General features: G+C 35.6%; 3 protein-coding genes across 12 annotated transcripts in view; 2 read left to right on the forward strand and 1 right to left on the reverse strand.

The window, feature by feature from the left end:
• The window catches only part of LOC127700812 (Golgi-associated RAB2B interactor protein 3-like), a 144,713-nt gene that overhangs the window by 6,731 nt on the left and 117,606 nt on the right, over window positions 1–20,376 (reverse strand). The window contains exons 1-2 of one of the 4 annotated variants that reach the window (XM_052204488.1): window positions 8,587–8,656; window positions 7,514–7,795 (exon numbers count right to left, since the gene is read on the reverse strand). The exons of 1 other annotated variant lie outside the window; for it this stretch is intronic. In XM_052204488.1, coding sequence (XP_052060448.1) covers window positions 7,514–7,790 — 277 coding nt within the window. In that variant the 5' untranslated portion in view covers window positions 7,791–7,795; window positions 8,587–8,656. Of the gene's footprint in view, window positions 1–7,513; window positions 7,796–8,029; window positions 8,085–8,586; window positions 8,657–20,376 lie in introns of those variants that run through there. 2 more of the 4 variants (XM_052204486.1, XM_052204487.1) reach the window with 2 other exon arrangements.
• Window positions 8,163–11,510, forward strand: LOC127700811 (uncharacterized). Of its 2 annotated transcripts, none has more exons than XM_052204484.1 (2): window positions 8,163–8,287; window positions 10,787–11,510. In XM_052204484.1, exon 2 carries the CDS (start codon window positions 10,787–10,789, stop codon window positions 11,375–11,377), a length of 591 nt encoding a protein of 196 aa, XP_052060444.1. In that variant the 5' UTR covers window positions 8,163–8,287; the 3' UTR covers window positions 11,378–11,510. The 2 variants fall into 2 exon arrangements, with proteins under 2 accessions (XP_052060444.1, XP_052060445.1); XM_052204485.1 differs by lacking the exon at window positions 8,163–8,287 and adding an exon at window positions 8,716–8,834.
• LOC127700803 (coiled-coil and C2 domain-containing protein 1-like) overlaps window positions 16,611–20,376 on the forward strand; it is a 37,410-nt gene continuing 33,644 nt past the window's right edge. For 5 of the 6 annotated variants that reach the window (XM_052204471.1, XM_052204472.1, XM_052204469.1 and 2 more), the window contains exon 1: window positions 19,030–20,152. The gene's annotated coding sequence lies outside the window, so the exon portion shown is untranslated. Of the gene's footprint in view, window positions 17,573–19,029; window positions 20,153–20,376 lie in introns of those variants that run through there. The other variant, XM_052204467.1, reaches the window with a different exon arrangement.

Consider the following 20,376-nt stretch of genomic DNA (forward strand, 5'->3'; position numbering starts at 1 on the left):
AAACAATTTACCAAAGAAAAGAAGAAAAAAATCCAAAATTTTATTTATCATTATTACATGTTTTTTCAAAATCTATAAAACTTATCAGTAACAAGAAATGATTGTAACAGCATCCTGTTACGAAGTCTCCCAAACATGGCTCCCATAATTCGTCATTCCCATGGTCGCCTGACATTGGGCAAAGTCCAGTACAAATTGGTTTGTGATATGCATAAGTGACGCATATGGATTGACCCTGTATGTCATTCAAATCTTCTTGAAATGACGAACAGGAATATATATGGTTTAGGGGTGGGGATCTCGACCGTTTATAAGTTCTCAAACAGGGGGGGGGGGGGTGACCTCACGGGAGTCGCCTTTTATTTCATTTGATTTGTTTTATTGTCCCATCCAAAAACATATATGGTTTCGGGGTGGGGATCTCGACCGTTTACAAGTTTTCAAATAGAAGGGGGATGGGGGTTACCCCAGGGGACTTCCCCTAAATTTCATTTGATTTGTTTTATTGTCCCATAAAAGTATATATATATGGTTTAGGGATAGGGATCTTGACCGTTTACAAGTTTTCAAAAAGAAGGGGGTGGGGGTTACCTCCGTGGACTTCCCCTTTATTTCATTAGTTGTTTTATTGTCCCATACAACAATATATATATGGTTTATGGGTGGGGATCTCGACCGTTTACAAGTTCTCAAACAGGAGGGGTTTGGGGCTACCCCCGCGGACTTCCCCTATATTTCATTAGATTTGTTTTATTGTCCCATACAAGAATATATATGGTTTCGGGGTGGGGATCTTGGCCGTTTACAAGTTTTCAAAAAGAAAGGGGTGGGGGTTATCCCCGTGGACTTCGCCTGTATTTCATTTGATTTATTTTATTGTCCCATACAAGTATATATATGGTTTAGGGATGGGATTCTTGACCGTTTATAAGTTTTCAAAAAGAAGGGGGGTGGGGGTTACCCCGTGGACTTCCCCTATATTTCATATGATTTGTTTTATTGTTTCATACAAGAGTATATATGGTTTAGGGGTGGGGATCTCGACCGTTTACAAGTTTTTTAAACAGGAGGGGTTGGGGGTGACCCCAGGGGACTCGCCTTTTATTTCATTTGATTTGTTTTATTGTTCCATACAAGAATATATATGGTTTCAGTGTGGGGATCTTCACCGTTTACAAGTTTTCAAAAAGAAGGGAGATGGGGGTGAACCCGAGGACTCCCCCAATATTTCATTTGGTTTGTTTTATTGTCCCATACAAGAATATATATGGTTTCGGGGTGGGGATCTCGACCGTTTACAAGTTTTCAAAAAGGAGGGGTTGGAGGTGACCCAAGGGGACTCGCCTTTTATTTCATTTGATTTGTTTTATTGTCCCATACAAGAATATATATGGTTTCCGGGTGGGGATCTTGACCGTTTACAAGTTTTAAAAAAGAAGGGTTGGTGGGGGTGAACCCGGGGACTCCCCCAATATTTCATTTGGTTTGTTTTACTGTCCCATACAAGAATATATATGGTTTCGGGGTGGGGGTCTCGACCGTTTACAAGCTTTCAAAAAGAAGGGGGATGGGGGTTACACCAGGGGACTTCCCCCTCCATTTCATTTGATTTGTTTTATTGTCCCATACAAGAATATATATGGTTTCAGGGTGGGAATCTTGACCGTTTACAAGTTTTCAAAAAGAAGGGAGTGGGGTTACCCCCGTGGACTTCGCCTGTATTTCATTTGATTTGTTTTATTGTCCCTTACAAGTATATATATGGTTTAGGGGTGGGATTCTTGACCGTTTACAAGTTTTCAAAAAGATGGGGGTGGGGGTTACCCCGTGGACTTCCCCTTTATTTCATATGATTTGTTTTATTGTCCCATACAAGAGTATATATAGTTTCGGGGTGGGGATTAGACCGTTTACACGTTTTCAAAAAGGAGGGGTTGGAGGTGACCCCAGGGGACTCGCCTTTTATTTCATTTGATTTGTTTTATTGACCCATACAAGAATATATATGGTTTAGGGGTGGGGATCTTGACCGTTTACAAGTTTTCAAAAGGAAGGGGGATGGGGGTTACCCCCGTGGTCTTCCTCTATATTTCATTTGATTTGTTTTATTGTCCCATACAAGTATATATATGGTTTAGGGATGGGGATCTCGGCCGTTTACAAGTTTTCAAAAAGGAGGGGGTGAAGGTTACCCCCGTGGACTTCCCCTTTATTTCATATGATTTGTTTTATTGTCCCATACAAGAATATATATGGTTTAGGGGTGGGAATCTCGACCGTTTACAAGTTCTCAAATAGGAGGGGTTTGTGGTTACCGCCTTGGACTTCTCCCTATATTTGATTTGATTTGTTTTATTGTCCCATACAAGAATATATATAGCGTTTCGGGTGGGGATCTTGGCCGTTTACAAGTTTTCAAAAAGAAGGGGGTGGGGTTACCCCCGTGGACTTCGCCTGTATTTCATTTGATTTGTTTTATTGTCCCTTACAAGTATATATATGGTTTAGGGGTGGGATTCTTGACCGTTTACAAGTTTTCAAAAAGATGGGGATGAGGGTTTCCCCGTGGACTTCCCCTTTATTTCATATGATTTGTTTTATTGTCCCATACAAGAGTATATATGGTTTCGGGGTGGGGATTAGACCGTTTTCACGTTTTCAAAAAGGAGGGGTTGGAGGTGACCCCAGGGGACTCGCCTTTTATTTCATTTGATTTGTTTTATTGACCCATACAAGAATATATATGGTTTAGGGGTGGGGATCTTGACCGTTTACAAGTTTTCAAAAGGAAGGGGGATGGGGGTTACCCCCGTGGTCTTCCTCTATATTTCATTTGATTTGTTTTATTGTCCCATACAAGTATATATATGGTTTAGGGATGGGGATCTCGACCGTTTACAAGTTTTCAAAAAGGAGGGGGTGGAGGTTACCCCCGTAGACTTCACCTTTATTTCATATGATTTGTTTTATTGTCCCATACAAGAATATATATGGTTTAGGGGTGGGAATCTCGACCGTTTACAAGTTCTCAAATAGGAGGGGTTTGTGGTTACCGCCTTGGACTTCTCCCTATATTTGATTTGATTTGTTTTATTGTCCCATACAAGAATATATATAGCGTTTCGGGGTGGGGATCTTGGCCGTTTACAAGTTTTCAAAAAGAATGGGGGTGGGGGTCACCCCCGTGGACTTTCCTTGTATTTCATTTGATTTGTTTTATTGTCCCATACAAGTATATATATGGTTTAGGGGTGGGATTCTTGACCGTTTACAAGTTTTCAAAAAGAAGGGGGGGCAGGGGTTACCCCCGTGGACTTCCCCTATATTTCATATGATTTGTTTTATTGTCCCATACAAGAATATATATGGTTTAGGGGTGGGGATCGCGACCGTTTACAAGTTCTCAAACAGGAGGGGTTGGGGGTTTACCCAGGGGACTCGTCTTTTATTTCATTTGATTGTTTTCATTGTCCCATACAAGAATATATATGGTTTCAGGGTGAGGATCTTGACCGTTTACAAGTTTTCAAAAAGAAACGGGATGGGGGTGAACTCGGGGACTCCCCCAATATTTGATTTGATTTGTTTTATTGTCCCATACAAGAATATATATGGTTTAGGGGTGGGGATCTCGACCATTTACCAGATAAAGGCACATTCTCAAATTGAAGAGGGGTGGGGGTAAGAATATATATGGTTTAGGGAGACTTTATTATCTACAAAATGTCTAAAAATTACCAGTAAATTTCTTACTATATTTATACAGTCCAATATAGCTCATAATCATCAGAACTTAGGAAACAGAGAATTTTCAAATAAATCTGTCACTCCAATTATAATTGTGAGATAAGACATTTACCATATGCTTTGTCATAATCTGATAACAGGAGAAAATTATTTAAAAACACTTAGTGTAATCAAACTTTATATATATAATTAACCATTTCTGTACAAAGAGAAATAACTCAATCACATTATAAATACCACTTTTGGATATTAAAAAGGGCGATAAGTCAACAAGGAGAAAAGCTAAAATCGTGAAAATTGAACTCGACCTTCATTTAGTCACAGGAAACAACATATCTAAATTTGAAAAAAATTCCATCAAAGCGTTTTCATGTTATTGAACGGACACTGTTTGGCAGCCGCCCGCAAGCCCGCCCGCCCGCCCGCCGTACATCACCAAATCAATAACCGATATTTCCTTCGAAAATCCGGTTAAAAACTCTTGTTTTTTGGCCCCTTTTTTGACTCCTAATTCCTAAAAAGTTAAGACAATAACACCCAAAATCCTGTTGTGGTGTGAAACCTTTTGGTACAATTTCATAGAGATCCATATACTTTTACTCAAGTTATTGTCTGGAAACCAAATTTCTTCAGACGACGAGGAGAACGTTGTCGTGATAACATTAACCGAACGCAAAAATTTTGTGGTCGTATAAAAACGTTTGTGGCCGAAACATTACCAGCATTTCATTCTATTACAAATTGTTTTCCTTTTTCAGTATAAAATGAAATTAATTGGCATTCAAAATATAGAGCATGTAGAATTAACATACTATGCTAGCATGTAGAATAACATACTATGCTAGTAGTTATACAGTATAAAACTTACTAGAGGATCGATTAAAATTGCTTTTACGATCTATTATGTGGTAATTCAATAACTGTTACTTTACTAGGAGATAGATTAACATAGAGACAAGTCGATTGTATCTGGTCCGATTTGCCATCATGCTAAAGAATAAGGGGGAAGTTGGATGTTCTTCAATGTTCTATCCAATCACAATAAAACAAACATCTGCAAGTCAATAAACGGTCTTCAAAGATTGAAACACTTGTCGATACCACACGTCAATAAGGCTCGAAACTAAATTGAGTGTGTTGTGAAAAAAAATATTTTAAGGGACAGGAGAACACACACTAAAATATAACGGAAGTAAGAACTAACCTTGTCCCCAACTTCGGACAAACATATCAAAACGTTGTGGGGTTTAACTAGATTTTTGAATATCTTTCCACTTCAACCTTTATTTTTCAACCAGTGGAACAATAAAAGGTATATATATATATAGAAGAACACGGGGAAACTTGTTTCACTCTATGATATTGGTCTTGCAAACAACATAAAATGCAGGTACAAATGAAACAGGCCTTAATACAACCGTGTCAAAGAATGCTTGCAGTTACTTGAAACAAGCTCAAAGAACTTTATCATACTTCATACACTAGAAACGCTGTACTTCTGAGAAGATTTTATACTGCGACGACATGAAAAGTACAGGAAAACGAGACCTTTTGGAACGCTTAAAATATTTTTTTTGGGTTCAAAATGTCACTACAGAAACGAATTAATTGAAATTTGTAGTCCTGCTTTAATATGCAAATAAAAGAATAATTTCATTTTCCAATTAAAAATAAAAAACAACTTAGACATGTTTTCAACGATGTTAAAAACGAATTGTTATCAATCCCAAAAATACAAGACGCAATGATTACACTGCAACATATAACGTCTAACAGTTTGTCTTTTGAGACAAAAAGAAATAATAAGGTCTTTCCACTTTTCCGTGGAAAGACCTATTGCTTTTGTTCTGATTATTTATTTTTTTGTTCTTCCGCCTAATTATTTTTCTTGCGCAGTATTATTGTTTGAAAATATGTCGCTTTGATATTTGATATATGATATCGAACAGTTTATACGCTTTTGAAACTGACCCTGTTTAACCGAACACTTTTTCTTGTAAGAGTTATCTCCCCAAACACTGTTTTTCATTTGGCCACTACTCCTTCTCAACCGTAAAAGAAACCGACAAATTTATTTTACCAAATTGCTCGCTATATCTTCAGGATGTTGAGTTTGGTTTTGAACGAAGCGTTCCGGAGACTCCATATGAGAGTTATTTCCCCTTTTGCATTTGATTTAAGTGATATGCATTTGTAACTGGTAAACCATAAGTGATGGAGACCTAGGGTCTTTTGATTTGAGGTCCTTGGTTATGACCTTGAAATTTAGGTCAAGGTAATAGGTAAATAGGACGTTCTAGATTTTGACCTTTTCTTTAAATTCTTATGTATACATGATAACGCCATAAGACTATGTGCATTAGGTTGCAAGCCATATGACCTTGAAAAAGCCAACCAAAAGTGACCTTGTATAAACCGGAAGAAGCTATTTTCTTGTACTTATTTAATATAAACGTATATAAAACCATATATTTTAGGAATCAGTGTCTAGTAAACTATCAAATAATACCGGAAGTGACATTTTTCAAACCGGAAGTCACAAATTATCTCCCATATTTCAAACAAAAGTGTATAGAAACCATATATTTTTGGAATCAGCGTACAATAAGCTATCATTTGACACTGAAAATGACATTTTAAAGCAGATATTAAGATTTTCATATCAAAATATATCGTTTCGGATGGAAAAACCTTCAATTATTTAACTCCATTTGTGTTTGCTTTGTAAATAATGTTACCATAAAAAGCTTTGTGTGAAATTCTCTTTTGAAGTACCTGCATCCATGACAAATCCCTATAACTGTGTAAACATTCATTTAAAGATTCACTATTTTTTCTCTTGTATAATTTTACTTTTGGTTATGGAAATATTACGTTCGTTGCGATCGTAGACTTAATTGCACACACACGCTAGTGGTTAAGACCGATGGCTACAGTGCTGAAGGTCCCGGGTTCGATTATGACTCGGGGCGCTGGAAATTTCAGTACATTAGAAGGGTGATTTTCACCCTCCCACACACATTTCTGGTACCCATACCGGAGTTTAAACTAGAATGGGTACTTTGGGGGCCTCGGTTGGTCGAAGTGGCCCCCGACTTTGACCAGGAGACCAATCTTCAGATATCTCCGGTTTGTCTGTTCCCATCGAGTTGCCCTGTGGTTCTCTCCGAGTACTTCGGCTTTTTCCACCATAATAACAGACTTTCTGGTGTCCTAGCACTCCCGTGGTGTTGGGTTGGGGATTTTGTCCTTGGTGGTGGGTTGTACATATGTTTGTGACACATCTCCACTAATCCTGTTAGGGAGTGTTCATGGATACCACTGTACCCTGTCAGCTTTCGAGGGGAGCTCCGAATAACGGAGGTTTCAACCCGAACATACATGTATACATACATACATACATACATACATACATACATACATACATACATACATACACGCGCATATGAAACCAACTGAGAAATGTACAACCTATTAAAAGGAGTATATGGAATATGAAAATTAAGAAAAGGGAAAACACATAAAGAAATATATGAGTAGTTACTCTAAACAGTATCGATGTATAAATAAAAGACATCAATATTCCACCAAATGTGTTGAAATTCACTGTAATGCAGAAATGCAGTAATGCGAATGACTATTCTTAAAACTGATAAAGTTAATTAGCAACGTTATGTCATCATTTGGTAAAGTTTTTGGTGGTTCACAATGGATAAAAAAATCTGACCGCCAGTGTATATCTTGCTTTATGAATATTAGATATTACCTAATCCAGCAGAACTTCCTCCAACTCCTGCAGCGGCGGTCCCCCCAACAGCAGCGCCAATTCCGGCCCCAGCTGCTGTCCCTGTTGCTGTTGCTCCTGCAATCGCTCCACCAGAAGCTGCTGCTCCAACTGCACCTGCAACGGCTGAGGCAGTGCCAGCAGTCATTCCAGCAGCACCGCCAGCACTGCCACCAGTTGCAGCAATTGCACCAATAAAAGGCAGAGCTGCACCACCGGTTGTAATTGCAGCAACACAAGCAGTCGTTGCAATGACCATTTTAGCTATGAAAGATAAAAAAATAGTCTAGCCCTTATTCTTTTTTACAAGAGTTTTTACCATATTTAATGAATTAATCATCCCAAAATATTTAAATTTATTTTGAAAATAATCTACAGTCATAAAAATAAATAATGATATTCTTAATAAAACCCCCCAAAAAAAAGAAAAAAGAAAAACAATTAGACAATTGCAACGATATCTTCCTTTAATCATGAATGTTAATTTACCATACTTACCGTTTCGTCAGTACCCACAGGTAAGAATAAAATTACAGTTTTATTTCCTATATATATCTTAACTGATAAATGGTTACTATTTATAAATCAGTGTAAGAAGAAATTTCCAATTCGGTTTTCCGTTATTGTACTGGCGTTATTTTTCTATATGTTGGAAAAAACTGTATTTATTTTTAAACAGAAAACTTTCATCGAAGTTTATTGTTATCATTTGGGGTTTATTCAGTGGTTGCTTAGCATCATTTGAACAGGCTTAAGGTTAGTAGTTTAACAGAAATAATTATTAAATTTAGTAGATAAACTCTCTGCATATTTGCAGCAACACAAACAGTCGTTGCAATGACCATTTTAGCTATGCAAGATGAAAATAGGTATAGTCTTATTCGTTATTTACAAGAGTTTTTAGCATATTAAATGAATCATCTCAAAGTATTTAGATTTATTTTGAAAGTAATCTACAGCCATAAAAATAAATTGTGATATTCTTAAAAAAAAAACGATTAGAGAATTGCAACGATATCTTCCTTTAAACATGAATGTTAATTTCCCATACTTACTGAATTACCGTTTTGTCAGTACCCACAAGTAAGAAAAAAATTAACGTTGCATTGCCTATATATCATTTAGTTGATAAATGATTACTATTTATAAGTCGGTGTAAGAAGAAACTTTCCAATTCGGTTTTCCGTTATTGTACTGGTGTTATTTTTATATGTTGGATAACAACTGTATTTATTTTTAAACGGAAAACTTTTGTTATCATTTGGTGATTAATTCAGTGGTCGCTTGGCATCATTTGAACAAGGTTAGTATTTTAACATAAATAATTATTAAATTCAGTAGATATACTGTATTCAGGTAATTAATTCATCAGTCTAATTCTGCGATTTTATACGCGATTATTTTGATTTTCGTATGAAATTTCCGTTTTTCTTATTGAACGAATAAAACACTTCCGACACAAAGTTGATAGTCTCTATAAAATTGTTTTCTTTTATAGACTCCATACAGTTGAAACCTTGACAAATTAACGCATGGTCGGTTGATCCATCATTGTATTATATTGTTTATGCACCTGTCCGATATTGAAACCCGTGTGTTGACCTCTAGATGCCGTGCCTTTGTCTAATTAACGCATGCACTTACGCCTCCTTTTATTCATACTAGTTTGAATTCATCGTTGACAAGTCTTTATGTTTAAGGAAAATTCATAAGACCGTTATCATTTTCTGTTGTGTGTTAACAATCGTTTTCCCTTTATTCGCTGGTAGTCTTTAACAACAACAAATATAATTTTTTTCGTCTGACTACAGTTCAATTCCTTCAAGGGAACGCATCTATTACATAATAGAAAGAAAAAAACACAGTTATTTGTGAATTATCTTTTACAATATTCTAAAAACATGTACAAAAATAGAGGCGAATGATACCAAAGGGACATTCAAACTCATAAATCGAAAATAAACGGACAACGCCATGGCTAAAAAAGAAAAAGACAAACAACAGTACACAAAACACAACATAGAAAACCAAAGACTGGGCAACACGAACCCCACCAAAAACTGGAGTTGATCTCAGGTGCTCCGGAAGGGTAAGCAGATCCTGCTCCACATGTGGCACCCGTCGTGTTGCTTATGTTAGTTCAAACCTGGTGATAAATCTAATTCGGTAGGTCACATTCGGGGAAAAGGGGACGGCATTGTTATTACGACAATTGGAACATATCCGTTGTCATTTGTGAAACGGATATACCATAACGGTCAACCAAATCGTGATGGCGTCCGAAAAATTTACGTAGTGTAAAATCGAGTGAATCAATATAGTTTAATCTCATATGTACAATTTCAATAAAGTTATTCTTTCACTTTTGCATGATAACTGTGATTGTCGTTTTCTCTTCAAAATTCTTCGAAAATCAGTGCCGATCAATAATTTTTAAAAGAGTTGTGCCCCTTGGAAACATTAATCATATTGAAAATTGCATCGTTAGCGCTTCTTGTCAGATTTTTATGAAACTTATATCATAGGTTTATATTAGCAATGTCTTGGACGAGTTCGAAAATTAGTGCAGATCAATTATTTTTAAAAGAGTTATGCCCCTTGGAAATATAAATTATATGGAGAATTGCATTGTTAGCGCTCTCATATGTACAATTCTTGCCAGAATTTTATGAAACTTAAATCATAGGTTTATATAAGCAATGTCTTCGACGAATTCGAAAATCAGTGCCGATCAGTAATTTTTAAAAGATTTATGCCCCTTTGAAATATTAATTATATGGAAAATTGCCTTATGGTCGCTCTAATGTGTACAATTCTTGCCAGATTTTTATGAAATTTATATAATAGGTTTATATCATCAATGTATTTAAAGAGTTAAAAAAAATTTAAAAGAGTTATGCCCCTTGAAAATATTGATTATATGGAAAAATTGCAATGTTATCGCTCTCATGTGTTCAATCCTTGCCAGAATTTTATTAAACTTATATCATAGGTTTATATCAGCAATGTCTTTGACACTTTCGAAAAAAAGTTCTGATCAAATATTTTTAACGAGTTATGCCCCTTGGAAATATAAATTATAATGGAAATCACATTGCATTTGCTTTGAAGCCTTCTTTTCTCTTAAAATATTAATAAAAAAATTTAAAGAAGAAAAAAAAGTGTTTTTTTAGTTATTGCCATTCTAACTTGGATAGATAAAATATGTGCAACGCTGGGGACATTGAAACTCTTTTCTTTTATTGTATATTGTAGATGACGATATTAACAGCCGGTTCATGTGCTTTTATAATCACCTCTACTGGGAATGCTTTACCTGCAGTTGTGGGTTCCGCTGCGGGATTAATTGCTTCAGGTGTAAAACTTTGGATACAATCTCAACCTCTCAAGGTAGCACTGGCAACAGCTGTGGGAACTGGTACATCGTCAGGAGCTATTGCTGGAGCTGTTGCTACTAAAACTGCGGCAAATGCTTTCACAGGTGCGCTAATAGGAGGCTTGTCTGCCGGAAGTGTTGGGTCTGTCATGGCTGGAAGTATTGCTGTAGCATCTGGTACATTGTCATCAAGCCCTGTAGGTTTGTTGACTGTCGGAACCAACTCAAGGGGGAATCAGATAACACACGATTGTTGGAAACAAGTAGTACACGAAACATCAGAGGAGCCATCTAATGGGATACTTCTGAAAGAGTTGATATCTCATCCAAATGTTGCTGACGTAACAGTGAAACCATGTGGAAGTCTTCCATACGTTGTCATTGAGAATACCTGGAATGAAAAATTTGAACTCGAATATGTAGCACTACTTGACTCCGACAAATTGTTCTTACACGTTCAGCCACTCTGAATCTGAATGAAGCCACTACAACAATTATAATAATATGTTCGATGTAAACTTTAAAAATTTTAAGTAATATTACAGTTGGTCAATTTTTAGTGTAAGGTATAATTTAAAATAAAATAAACTGTGTGAATAACGATACTGTCTGATTTTTCTTTGACAGTAAGATATTGACAACAATGATAAGCCTCTTGCATTCACGGGAAACCTACGGAAAAAGAAGGAATATATTAAAACATAACACAAAATCCCTACACACAATTGACACATCCCTAAACAAATAGCCAAACTTTTATTGCTTATATTCTGAGTCATAGCGAAGCCATTTAAATACAACAAAAGCTCACACCTGACAGTGTGACAGTCCCTATCATAGTATTAAATAAAATTCGTTGCCAGATGTCTAAGACGCTATATCTAAGCATTGAAGACTGACAGAGGTAATATCAACAAATTACAGATACTACAGACACGGACATCGGAAAAATACTCCCAATATTTGCCCGAAAATCCAATCTCAATGTAGAGTATGGGAACAACACAACTGCACAAGACTCTTCTTTTTTCAGATATCGGTTTCCACAACACTTGTTTCAATCCTTTTTTTTCAACATTAGTCAAAGAAGGAAATTTGAAGTACTGTGACAGTGTTTACTTCCCTAGAATCACCTGCACTTACAAAATTTTGCTCTTCTCCATACACTACTGCTGGCTGATGAAAAATGGCTGCGGAACCGTAATGATGAGCAAACGCATACACCATGCGATTACATAATTTAGTGCACAAGACGCACAGTATTGATGATGATTTCGTTGATCACCTAAAGTTTGGTTACTATGTTGATCCCATTTATATAAACATAAAAGATATCTCACTTAACAGCCATGTCCACTGAATACCTTGACTTAGATATACAAACTGAAAATGAGGGTAGGTTTAGTACTCATTTAACTATACAGCAAAATAACTTCAATTTTCCCTTTGTAACGGCATTGTGTTTATAAGCAACAATCCAGCAGCATATGGAATTTTTATCATATTGGTTTATACGATTTTCCATAGATTGAATTTCCGATCAGGATTTCGTTAAAAGACTATTATCAGAGAAAGCAATATATTATCTTATTTTACTTGTTTTGTGTCTAAGTGAAGTCCCATCAAAATCGATAATGCTTTCAGATGTGCTCCAAGGATAACAATATCCAGCTTAAACAAGCAAGACAATACTGAAAGGGTAATAGAGTCTTTTTTTAAAGAACAGACAACACCATGATCAAAAACAAAAAGAAGACGAACAGATAAACTACTGCACAGAAACCTACTAATTGAGCAACAAGAACTCTGAAGAAAAAAAACACGAGAAAGAAACTCACATGCTTCGGAAACTTATAGCCGCCTATATGGTATGGGTTTTTCTCATTGTTCAAGGTCGTACGGTTGCCTATAATTGCTTACATCAACTTCATTTGAACTGGGGTTGATAGTTGTCTCATTGGCAATCATACCACATCTCCTTATTTTTATACGACCGCAAAAAAATTTTTGTGGTCGTATATTGGTATGACGTTGGCGTCGTCGTCGTCGTCGTCGTCGTCTGGCGTCGTCCGGCGTCGTCCGAAGACACATTGGTTTTCGCACTCTAACTTTAGTTTAAGTGAATGGATCTCTATGAAATTTTACCACAAGGTTCAATACCACAAAAGGAAGGTTGGGATTGATTTTGGGGGTTATGGTACCAACAGTAAAGGAATAAGGGGCCAAAAAGGGGCCAAAAATAAGCATTTTTGTAACTTCCAGACATAACTTGTGTGTTAGTGTATGGATCTCTCTGACATTGTACCACAAGGTTCCATATCACAAAAGGAATGCTGGGATTGATTTTGGGGGTAGTTGCCTCAAAATTTTAGGAATTAGGGGCCAAAAAAGGGGCAAAAAACAAGCATTTTTCTAGTTTCATGACAATAACTTGTGTGTAAGTGTATGGATCTTTCTGAAATTGTACTACAAGGTTCCATATCACAAAGGGAAAGCTGGAATTGAGTTTGGGGGTAATTGCCGAAACGTTTAGGAATTGGGGGGCCAAAAAGGGGCCAAAATAAGCATTTTTCTAGTTTCCAGACAATAACTTGTGTTCAAGTGTATGGATCTCTCTGAAATTGTACTGCAAGGTACCATACCACAAAGGGAAGGCTGGGATTGATGATGGGGGTAATTGCCTCAATATTTTAGGAATTAGGGGCCAAAAAGGGGCAAAAAACAAGAATTTTTCTAGATTCAGGACAATAACTTGTGTGTAAGTGTATGGATCTTTCTGAAATTGTACTACAAGGTTCCATATCACAAAGGGAAAGCTGGGTATGAGTTTGGGGGTAATTGCCCTAAACGTTTAGGAATTTGGGGCCAAAAACACATTTTTCTAGTTTCCAGACAATAACTTGTGTTCAAGTGTATGGATCTCTCTAAAATTGTAGTGCAAGGTACCATACCACAAAGGGAAGGCTGGGATTGAGTTTGGGGGTGATGAATCATAAGGAGGTTCAAAAAATTAGGGGGGGATTTTTCTTTTTTTTTCTTTTTTTTTCTTTTTTTCCTTTTTTTTTTCTTTTAAAATTTTCTATTTTAAGTTGGTTATTTCTGATTTATATTTAAAAGCAAATAATAATGATATAGTAGGAGATACACACCAAACAGGATGTGTAAATTATTATATAATAAGTATTGTGCAATAGCAAGAAATTTTCAATTGCACAGTATTGCACAATAGCAAGAAATCTTCAATTGCACAGTATTGCGCAATAGCAAGAAATCTTCAATTGCACAGTATTGCACAATAGCAAGAAATATCCAATAGCACAATACTGCGCAATAGTAAGAAATTGTCAATTGTGAAGTATTGCGCAATAGCAAGAAATATTTAATTGCACAGTATTGTGCAAAAGAAGATACTTCGTATAAATTGCTTATTTCTTGACCAATTTCAATGGGGTTTTGTTCTTGAATTTTTGGGGTTCTTTAATATGCTGAATCTAACCGTGTATTTAGTTTTTGGATTTTGGGCCCCGTTTTTAAATTGGTCCACATTGAGGTCCAAAGGGTCCAAAATTAAACTTTGTTTGATTTCATCAAAAATTGAATTATTGGGGTTCTTTGATATGCCGAATCTAACCGTGTATTTAGATTCTTAATTTTTGGTTCCATTTTCAAATTGGTCTACATTAAGGTCCAAAGGGTCCAAAATTAAACTTAGTTTGATTTTAACAAAAATTGAATTCTTAGGGTTCTTTGATATGCTGAATCTAAACATGTATTTAGATTTTTGATTATGGGCCCAGTTTTCAAGTTGGTCCAAATCAGGGTCCAAAATTAAACTTTGTTTGATTTCAACAAAAATTGAATATATGGGGTTCTTTGATATGCTGAATCTAACCATGTATTTAGATTTTTGATTTTTGGGCCCCGTTATCAACTTTGTCCACATTGAGGTCAAAAGGTCCAAAATTAAACTTTGTTTGATTTCATCAAAAATTAAATTCTTGGGGCTCTTTGATATGCTGAATCTAACCATGTATTTAGATTTTGGATATTGGACCATAATAGGTGAATGTCTAATTTAAAATTTTTAAGTTCTTAGACGTGACATTCATTCTGTGTCAGAAACCTATGCTGTGTCAAATATTTAATCACAATCCAAATGCAAAGCTGTATCAAGCTTGAATGTTGTGTCCATACTTGCCCCAACTGTTCAGGGTTCGACCTCTGCGGTCGTATCAAGCTGCGCCCTGCGGAGCATTTTATTATATTTAAGTCGCAAACAGAAAATCTCAATTTTGCAATACAAAAAATATAGTGGGTCCAGTAAATAATAGTTTTCCAGAACAATTATTTGTCAAGGTCTATACTGTGTCCCATACATTTACTTTTGTTCAACATCATCTAGTAATTTCAATAAATATCAAATGAAAAGACAGACATAAATATGAAATTATGGATTAAAAACGAAGACAAATATATATCAAATGATTGGAATTTCGAAATTTTATTAATTACATGTAATAGATAATGTGACTTGTCTAAACATACAAGAAAATCATTCTAATTTTCAATGGAATGCTACAGAGGTTCAACACTGTGCAGCTACCTGTATATAAATACAGTCGACTCTCGTTATCTCGAAGCCAGTCGGCCCAGAGAAATATCTCGAGATACCGTTAGTTTGACTCAAACGACAGACCAAGGGATACAACTCTTGTTTCGCTTGGTAAGGCTAAAATGAAATATGGGAATGGGGGTCGATATTCTGGTCTGAGATCGATATGTATCTGTATGTAATGTTCTTTAATTATTATAATAAATTCATATGATGTGTCGTCTCTTATTCATTTCTTTGTACAGTTACAATTTTCCCGTAGTTTTTAGCCGAAAGAGTAACTTACAATCGATCTTAGCGTGATCTAAAGTTGACAAATTTGTTAATTCTCGTATACAAGAGATTTTAGAAAATTTAGATTTCAATTAATTGTCTTTTATTTCAATCTTTTTCTGCGAGAGAATGTACAAAAAGATTAAAGACGCCGATTGAGTAGTTTTGAGTTGATCACTAAGTCATAAACAAGCTCATAAATTTATGATTACGGTTAATTGTTTTACAAACATTATGAATAATTTTTCATGACTTTAAAACAATGTACCATTAATTATTTATCATATGATCAAAGATAATCTTAGGAAAACACTCGTGGAAAAAGAAATGTTATAAATCAATACAGTGGTTAGTGACCGGAAGTTTAATTACACGTGTATTGTCAGGTGAACTCTTTAATCAAATTAAATCCCCGAGGTCATGTTTTGACATACGTGTATTAGTTTGAGATAAATAATGGAATTTGAATGCTTTTGTTAACCTTGGGACGGTAAATTTGGTTCGAGTCAACCGAAATTTCGACTCATTAGGAGTCGAAATACATATATTTATATGGAAAAAATTCGGGACCATGGGAAAACTTCGACTCATCCGAGATTTCAAGGCAACCGAGTTCGAGACAACGAGAGTTAACTGTATACACATAGGCAATGTGCCATCTACTTTCAGTGTATACAAAGTGCGATTCCTTAAATACCATTCTAACTGTTCCTGTCATGTATTTCTAATATAGAATGATAAATAAACAGACAAAAAAATTGAAGATTTTTTAATAGATAAAAGATAATAATATATCAAATGTATGGAAAGCCACAGTGAACCCCCCGATTATTATTATTTTTCTTTTAAAAATACATGGATACAAATAAATCTTCGGCTTTTAAAATCCCGCCGATTATTATCAATTCTAAAATCTTCGGCTTTTCAAAATCTTCGGCTTTTCAAAATCTTCGGCTTTCCAAAATCTTCGGCTTTTCAAAATCTACGGCTTTCAAAATCTTCGGCTTTTCAAAATCTTCGGCTTTTCAAAATCTTCGGCTTTCCAAAATCTTCGGCTTTTCAAAATCTACGGCTTTCAAAATCTTCGGCTTTTCAAAATCTTCGGCTTTTCAAAATTCACCGCCGATTATTATATTATAAAATCTTCGGCTTTTAAAAGTCTGAAAATCTTCGGCTTTTCAAAATCTTCGGCTTTCAAAATCTTCGGCTTTTCAAAATCTTCGGCTTTCCAAAATCTTCGGCTTTCCAAAATCTTCGGCTTTTCATAATCTTCGGCTTTTCAAAATCTTCGGCTTTCAAAATCTTCGGCTTTTCAAAATCTTCGGCTTTCCAAAATCTTCGGCTTTCCAAAATCTTCGGCTTTTCATAATCTTCGGCTTTTCAAAATCTTCGGCTTTTTAAAATACACCGCCGATTATTATATTATAAAATCTTCGGCTTTTAAAAGTCTGACCCCCGCCGATTATTATCAATTGTAAAATCTTCGGCTTTTAATCAAGAGCCCGCAGATTATTTTCAATAATAAAATCTTCGGCTTTTATAAACCAAACCAAAAATAATCTCCGGGACCCGAATATTATGATTATATAATCTGCGGGGAAATATAAAAATGCAAAGACTTACATCAAATGCAGACGCGGAACCGAGAAATACATTCGAAACTCTCTAGATTTGCATATTCTGGTTCATTACACCAAGAAAGGTTGAGATAGATAGATAGGTGTTATTGTTGAAAAGACAACTGAAAACCTCAAACACGCAAGCACATGCAGACTATATAGTATGTATGTATATATTTAAGTGTGTGCGTAAGCGTCTGTATGATTTTTAAGCCCCCGTGACAAAATAGGGGTGGGGGTATAAATTAACCCCTGTCCGTCCGTCTGTTCGTCCGTAAGATGCATTGTTTGTCCGGCTATCTCCTACAGTTTTGGAGGTACAACTTTAATATTTCGTAGGATGTTCATACACATAAAAAAGGCGTTCATGGCCAAAGGATTTTGATTTCTTCCAAATGTTGTGACAATTATAGCTGATCACAGGAATCCATGACAAATCGCCCTACTGGCAAATCACCCAACACCTAATCGCCCCACTTTTTCACCAACTCGCCCCACTTCCTAAAAAATCGCCCACACTTGTTTACCAACTCGCACCACTTATGAAAAGGGTAAAATCCCATTGAAAATAGGTTGGATAACTTGCCCCACTTATGAAAAGGGTTAAAATCCCACTGAAACAAGGTCTGCCAACTCGCCCCACTCATGACAAATAGATAAACCACAATGAATTTAGTAATGCCAATTAACTCGCCCCACTTATGGAAAAATCGCCCCACTCTTGTTTACCAACTCGCCCCACTTATGAAAAGGGTAAAATCCCATTGAAAATAGGTTGGATAACTTGCCCCACTTATGAAAAGGGTTAAAATCCCGCTGGAATAAGGTCTGCCAACTCGCCCCACTTATGACAAATAGATAAACCACGATGAATTTAGTAATGCCAACTCGCCCCACTTATGGAAAAAGATGCTATCCCTTTGTATATGTTCCTGACACTTATAAATAAAATCAATACCTATGAAAACCTTAGATAAACATCTTTTGTAATTCTTTTCTTTTTGTTTTTCCTTTCTTTTTGTTTAAATAAAGCAGTAAGAAGTGAGTATCAGTATTTCGGTGACGTGAATGTCAACTTGCCCCACTTGTGAAAAATAGAAAAATCCTGATGAATTGAGTTATGCCAACTCGCCCCACTTATGAAAAATAGGAAAATCCTAATATTGATTGAGTCATGCCAACAAACGAGTGTAGGCCTTCCAATTCGCCCCCCTTATTAAAACGTTAGAAATGCATCTGTTTTTTGTTCTTTCCTTTGGTTGAAATAAAACAGAAAGAAGGTAGCATCAGCATTTATGTGACGTTTTTTTCCTGGTAAATATATTCAATGTTTTATAAGATAAGTCAAGAATCATGTGTGTTTACATAATTTTATTCTCAGATGATAGGTTTGCACATCTACATAAGTATGCATAACAATAACATTTAAAACAAACATACATTAAATCAATTATGACAAGCACTGGCATGATAACATAAAAAGAAGTACTAGATGAAATGTCAGCACTAGAAACAAGAACATGAATACATAGATTAGTTTTCATTAAGCATGTTAAGTGGGGCGAGTTGGCAGACATGAAAATTATATATTCATCTAAATATTACCGTTTTTCATTAAGTGGGACGAGTTGGCAGGCATGAAAATTATATATTCATCTAGATACATGTTACCGTTTTTCATTAAGTGGGGCGAGTTGGCAGGAGTAATATTAACGAGATTTAACCCTTTTCACAAGTGGGGCGATTTTTTAAAAAGTGGGGCGAGTTGGTAAACCAGTTTGGGGCGATACAAATTGTTTCGTCTCTAAGAAAAAAGTTAGATTTCCACTACTACTTTTACTAAATAGGCACAATTTGTGGACACTCGGTGCAATTTGGGTACTGTGACTTTATATATATATATATATATATATATATATGAGTGTGTGTGCAATAGATTGGGCGTCTGTATCGACAAAATAGGCTGGGGATATTTATTTACCCCAGTCCGTCTGTAAGATACATACTCAATCGTAAAGTTCGTCTGCCTATCTCTTACAGTTTGGGAGGTATAACTTTATCATTTTGTTGGATGCTCATACACATAATGCAGGTGGGCATGGCCACAGGATTTTTTACCTACCTTGCATTAGATGTCCTTTTTCAGCTTGGTAATACTATGTTAACACTAAGAGTTATAGTTCAATTAATGATCAGCTTCATAAACATCTACAAAAACATGCAAATAAAACATTTTAATCACCAATTGATATCTTATGGCATGTATGGCAAAGAAACATTGTCCTTACATCACTTTTTCTGTGTCATGTACCATGCAGGATTATGAAAAAGGATTTTTGAAGGAAAGTGCCAGTGGTACTCATAAATTTTTGCCATCAAAAGTCCAACAGTCATGACAGTGAGAAGGAGAAATTTTTTCAATTTTGAATTCTTAATTAGGTTTTCATGACAAAGGAGAGATAGAAAAGAACATCACATCAAAAGTAATTTAATTTTTTTGTCATAAAATGATGATTTGTTAATTTTGATCTTTTGTTGTAATGTAATACACATAGCATTTTCATGCTGAAATTAGCAATTTTTCCAACTTCAAAAATTTAATTTAACCATAACATTGCCATACAAATGTATATATTTCATTTATGTTTCAGTTGCAATGTACTGCCAACACTGTGGGGAAAATCTTCCCAATACTGCACACTTTTGCACAGAATGTGGCAAGTCAGTCACATCATCATCAGGTAAGAGATATTTACACATGTGTTTAATTAGTGCATGTGCACTTCACAAAGTGATAATTTAACATTTATAATTCCCTTAAAATCACATTATGAAATTGTTTTTTTAATTGGAACAGACAGAATATATACATGAATAAAACATTTAGGGTTTCTTAAATCTTTCATTACACGACAAAACTAGATGTTCTTAAGAGCCTGAATTGCTCACCTGGCTTTAATTGGTT

Source organism: Mytilus californianus, unplaced genomic scaffold (genome assembly GCF_021869535.1).
Source record: "Mytilus californianus isolate M0D057914Y unplaced genomic scaffold, xbMytCali1.0.p SCAF_5, whole genome shotgun sequence".
NCBI classification, from domain to species: domain Eukaryota; kingdom Metazoa; phylum Mollusca; class Bivalvia; order Mytilida; family Mytilidae; genus Mytilus; species Mytilus californianus.

Coding starts and splice junctions, on each gene's coding strand:
- LOC127700811 (XM_052204484.1), top strand. CDS start 10,787: ATGACGATATTAACAGCCGGTTCATGTGCTTTTATAATCACCTCTACT.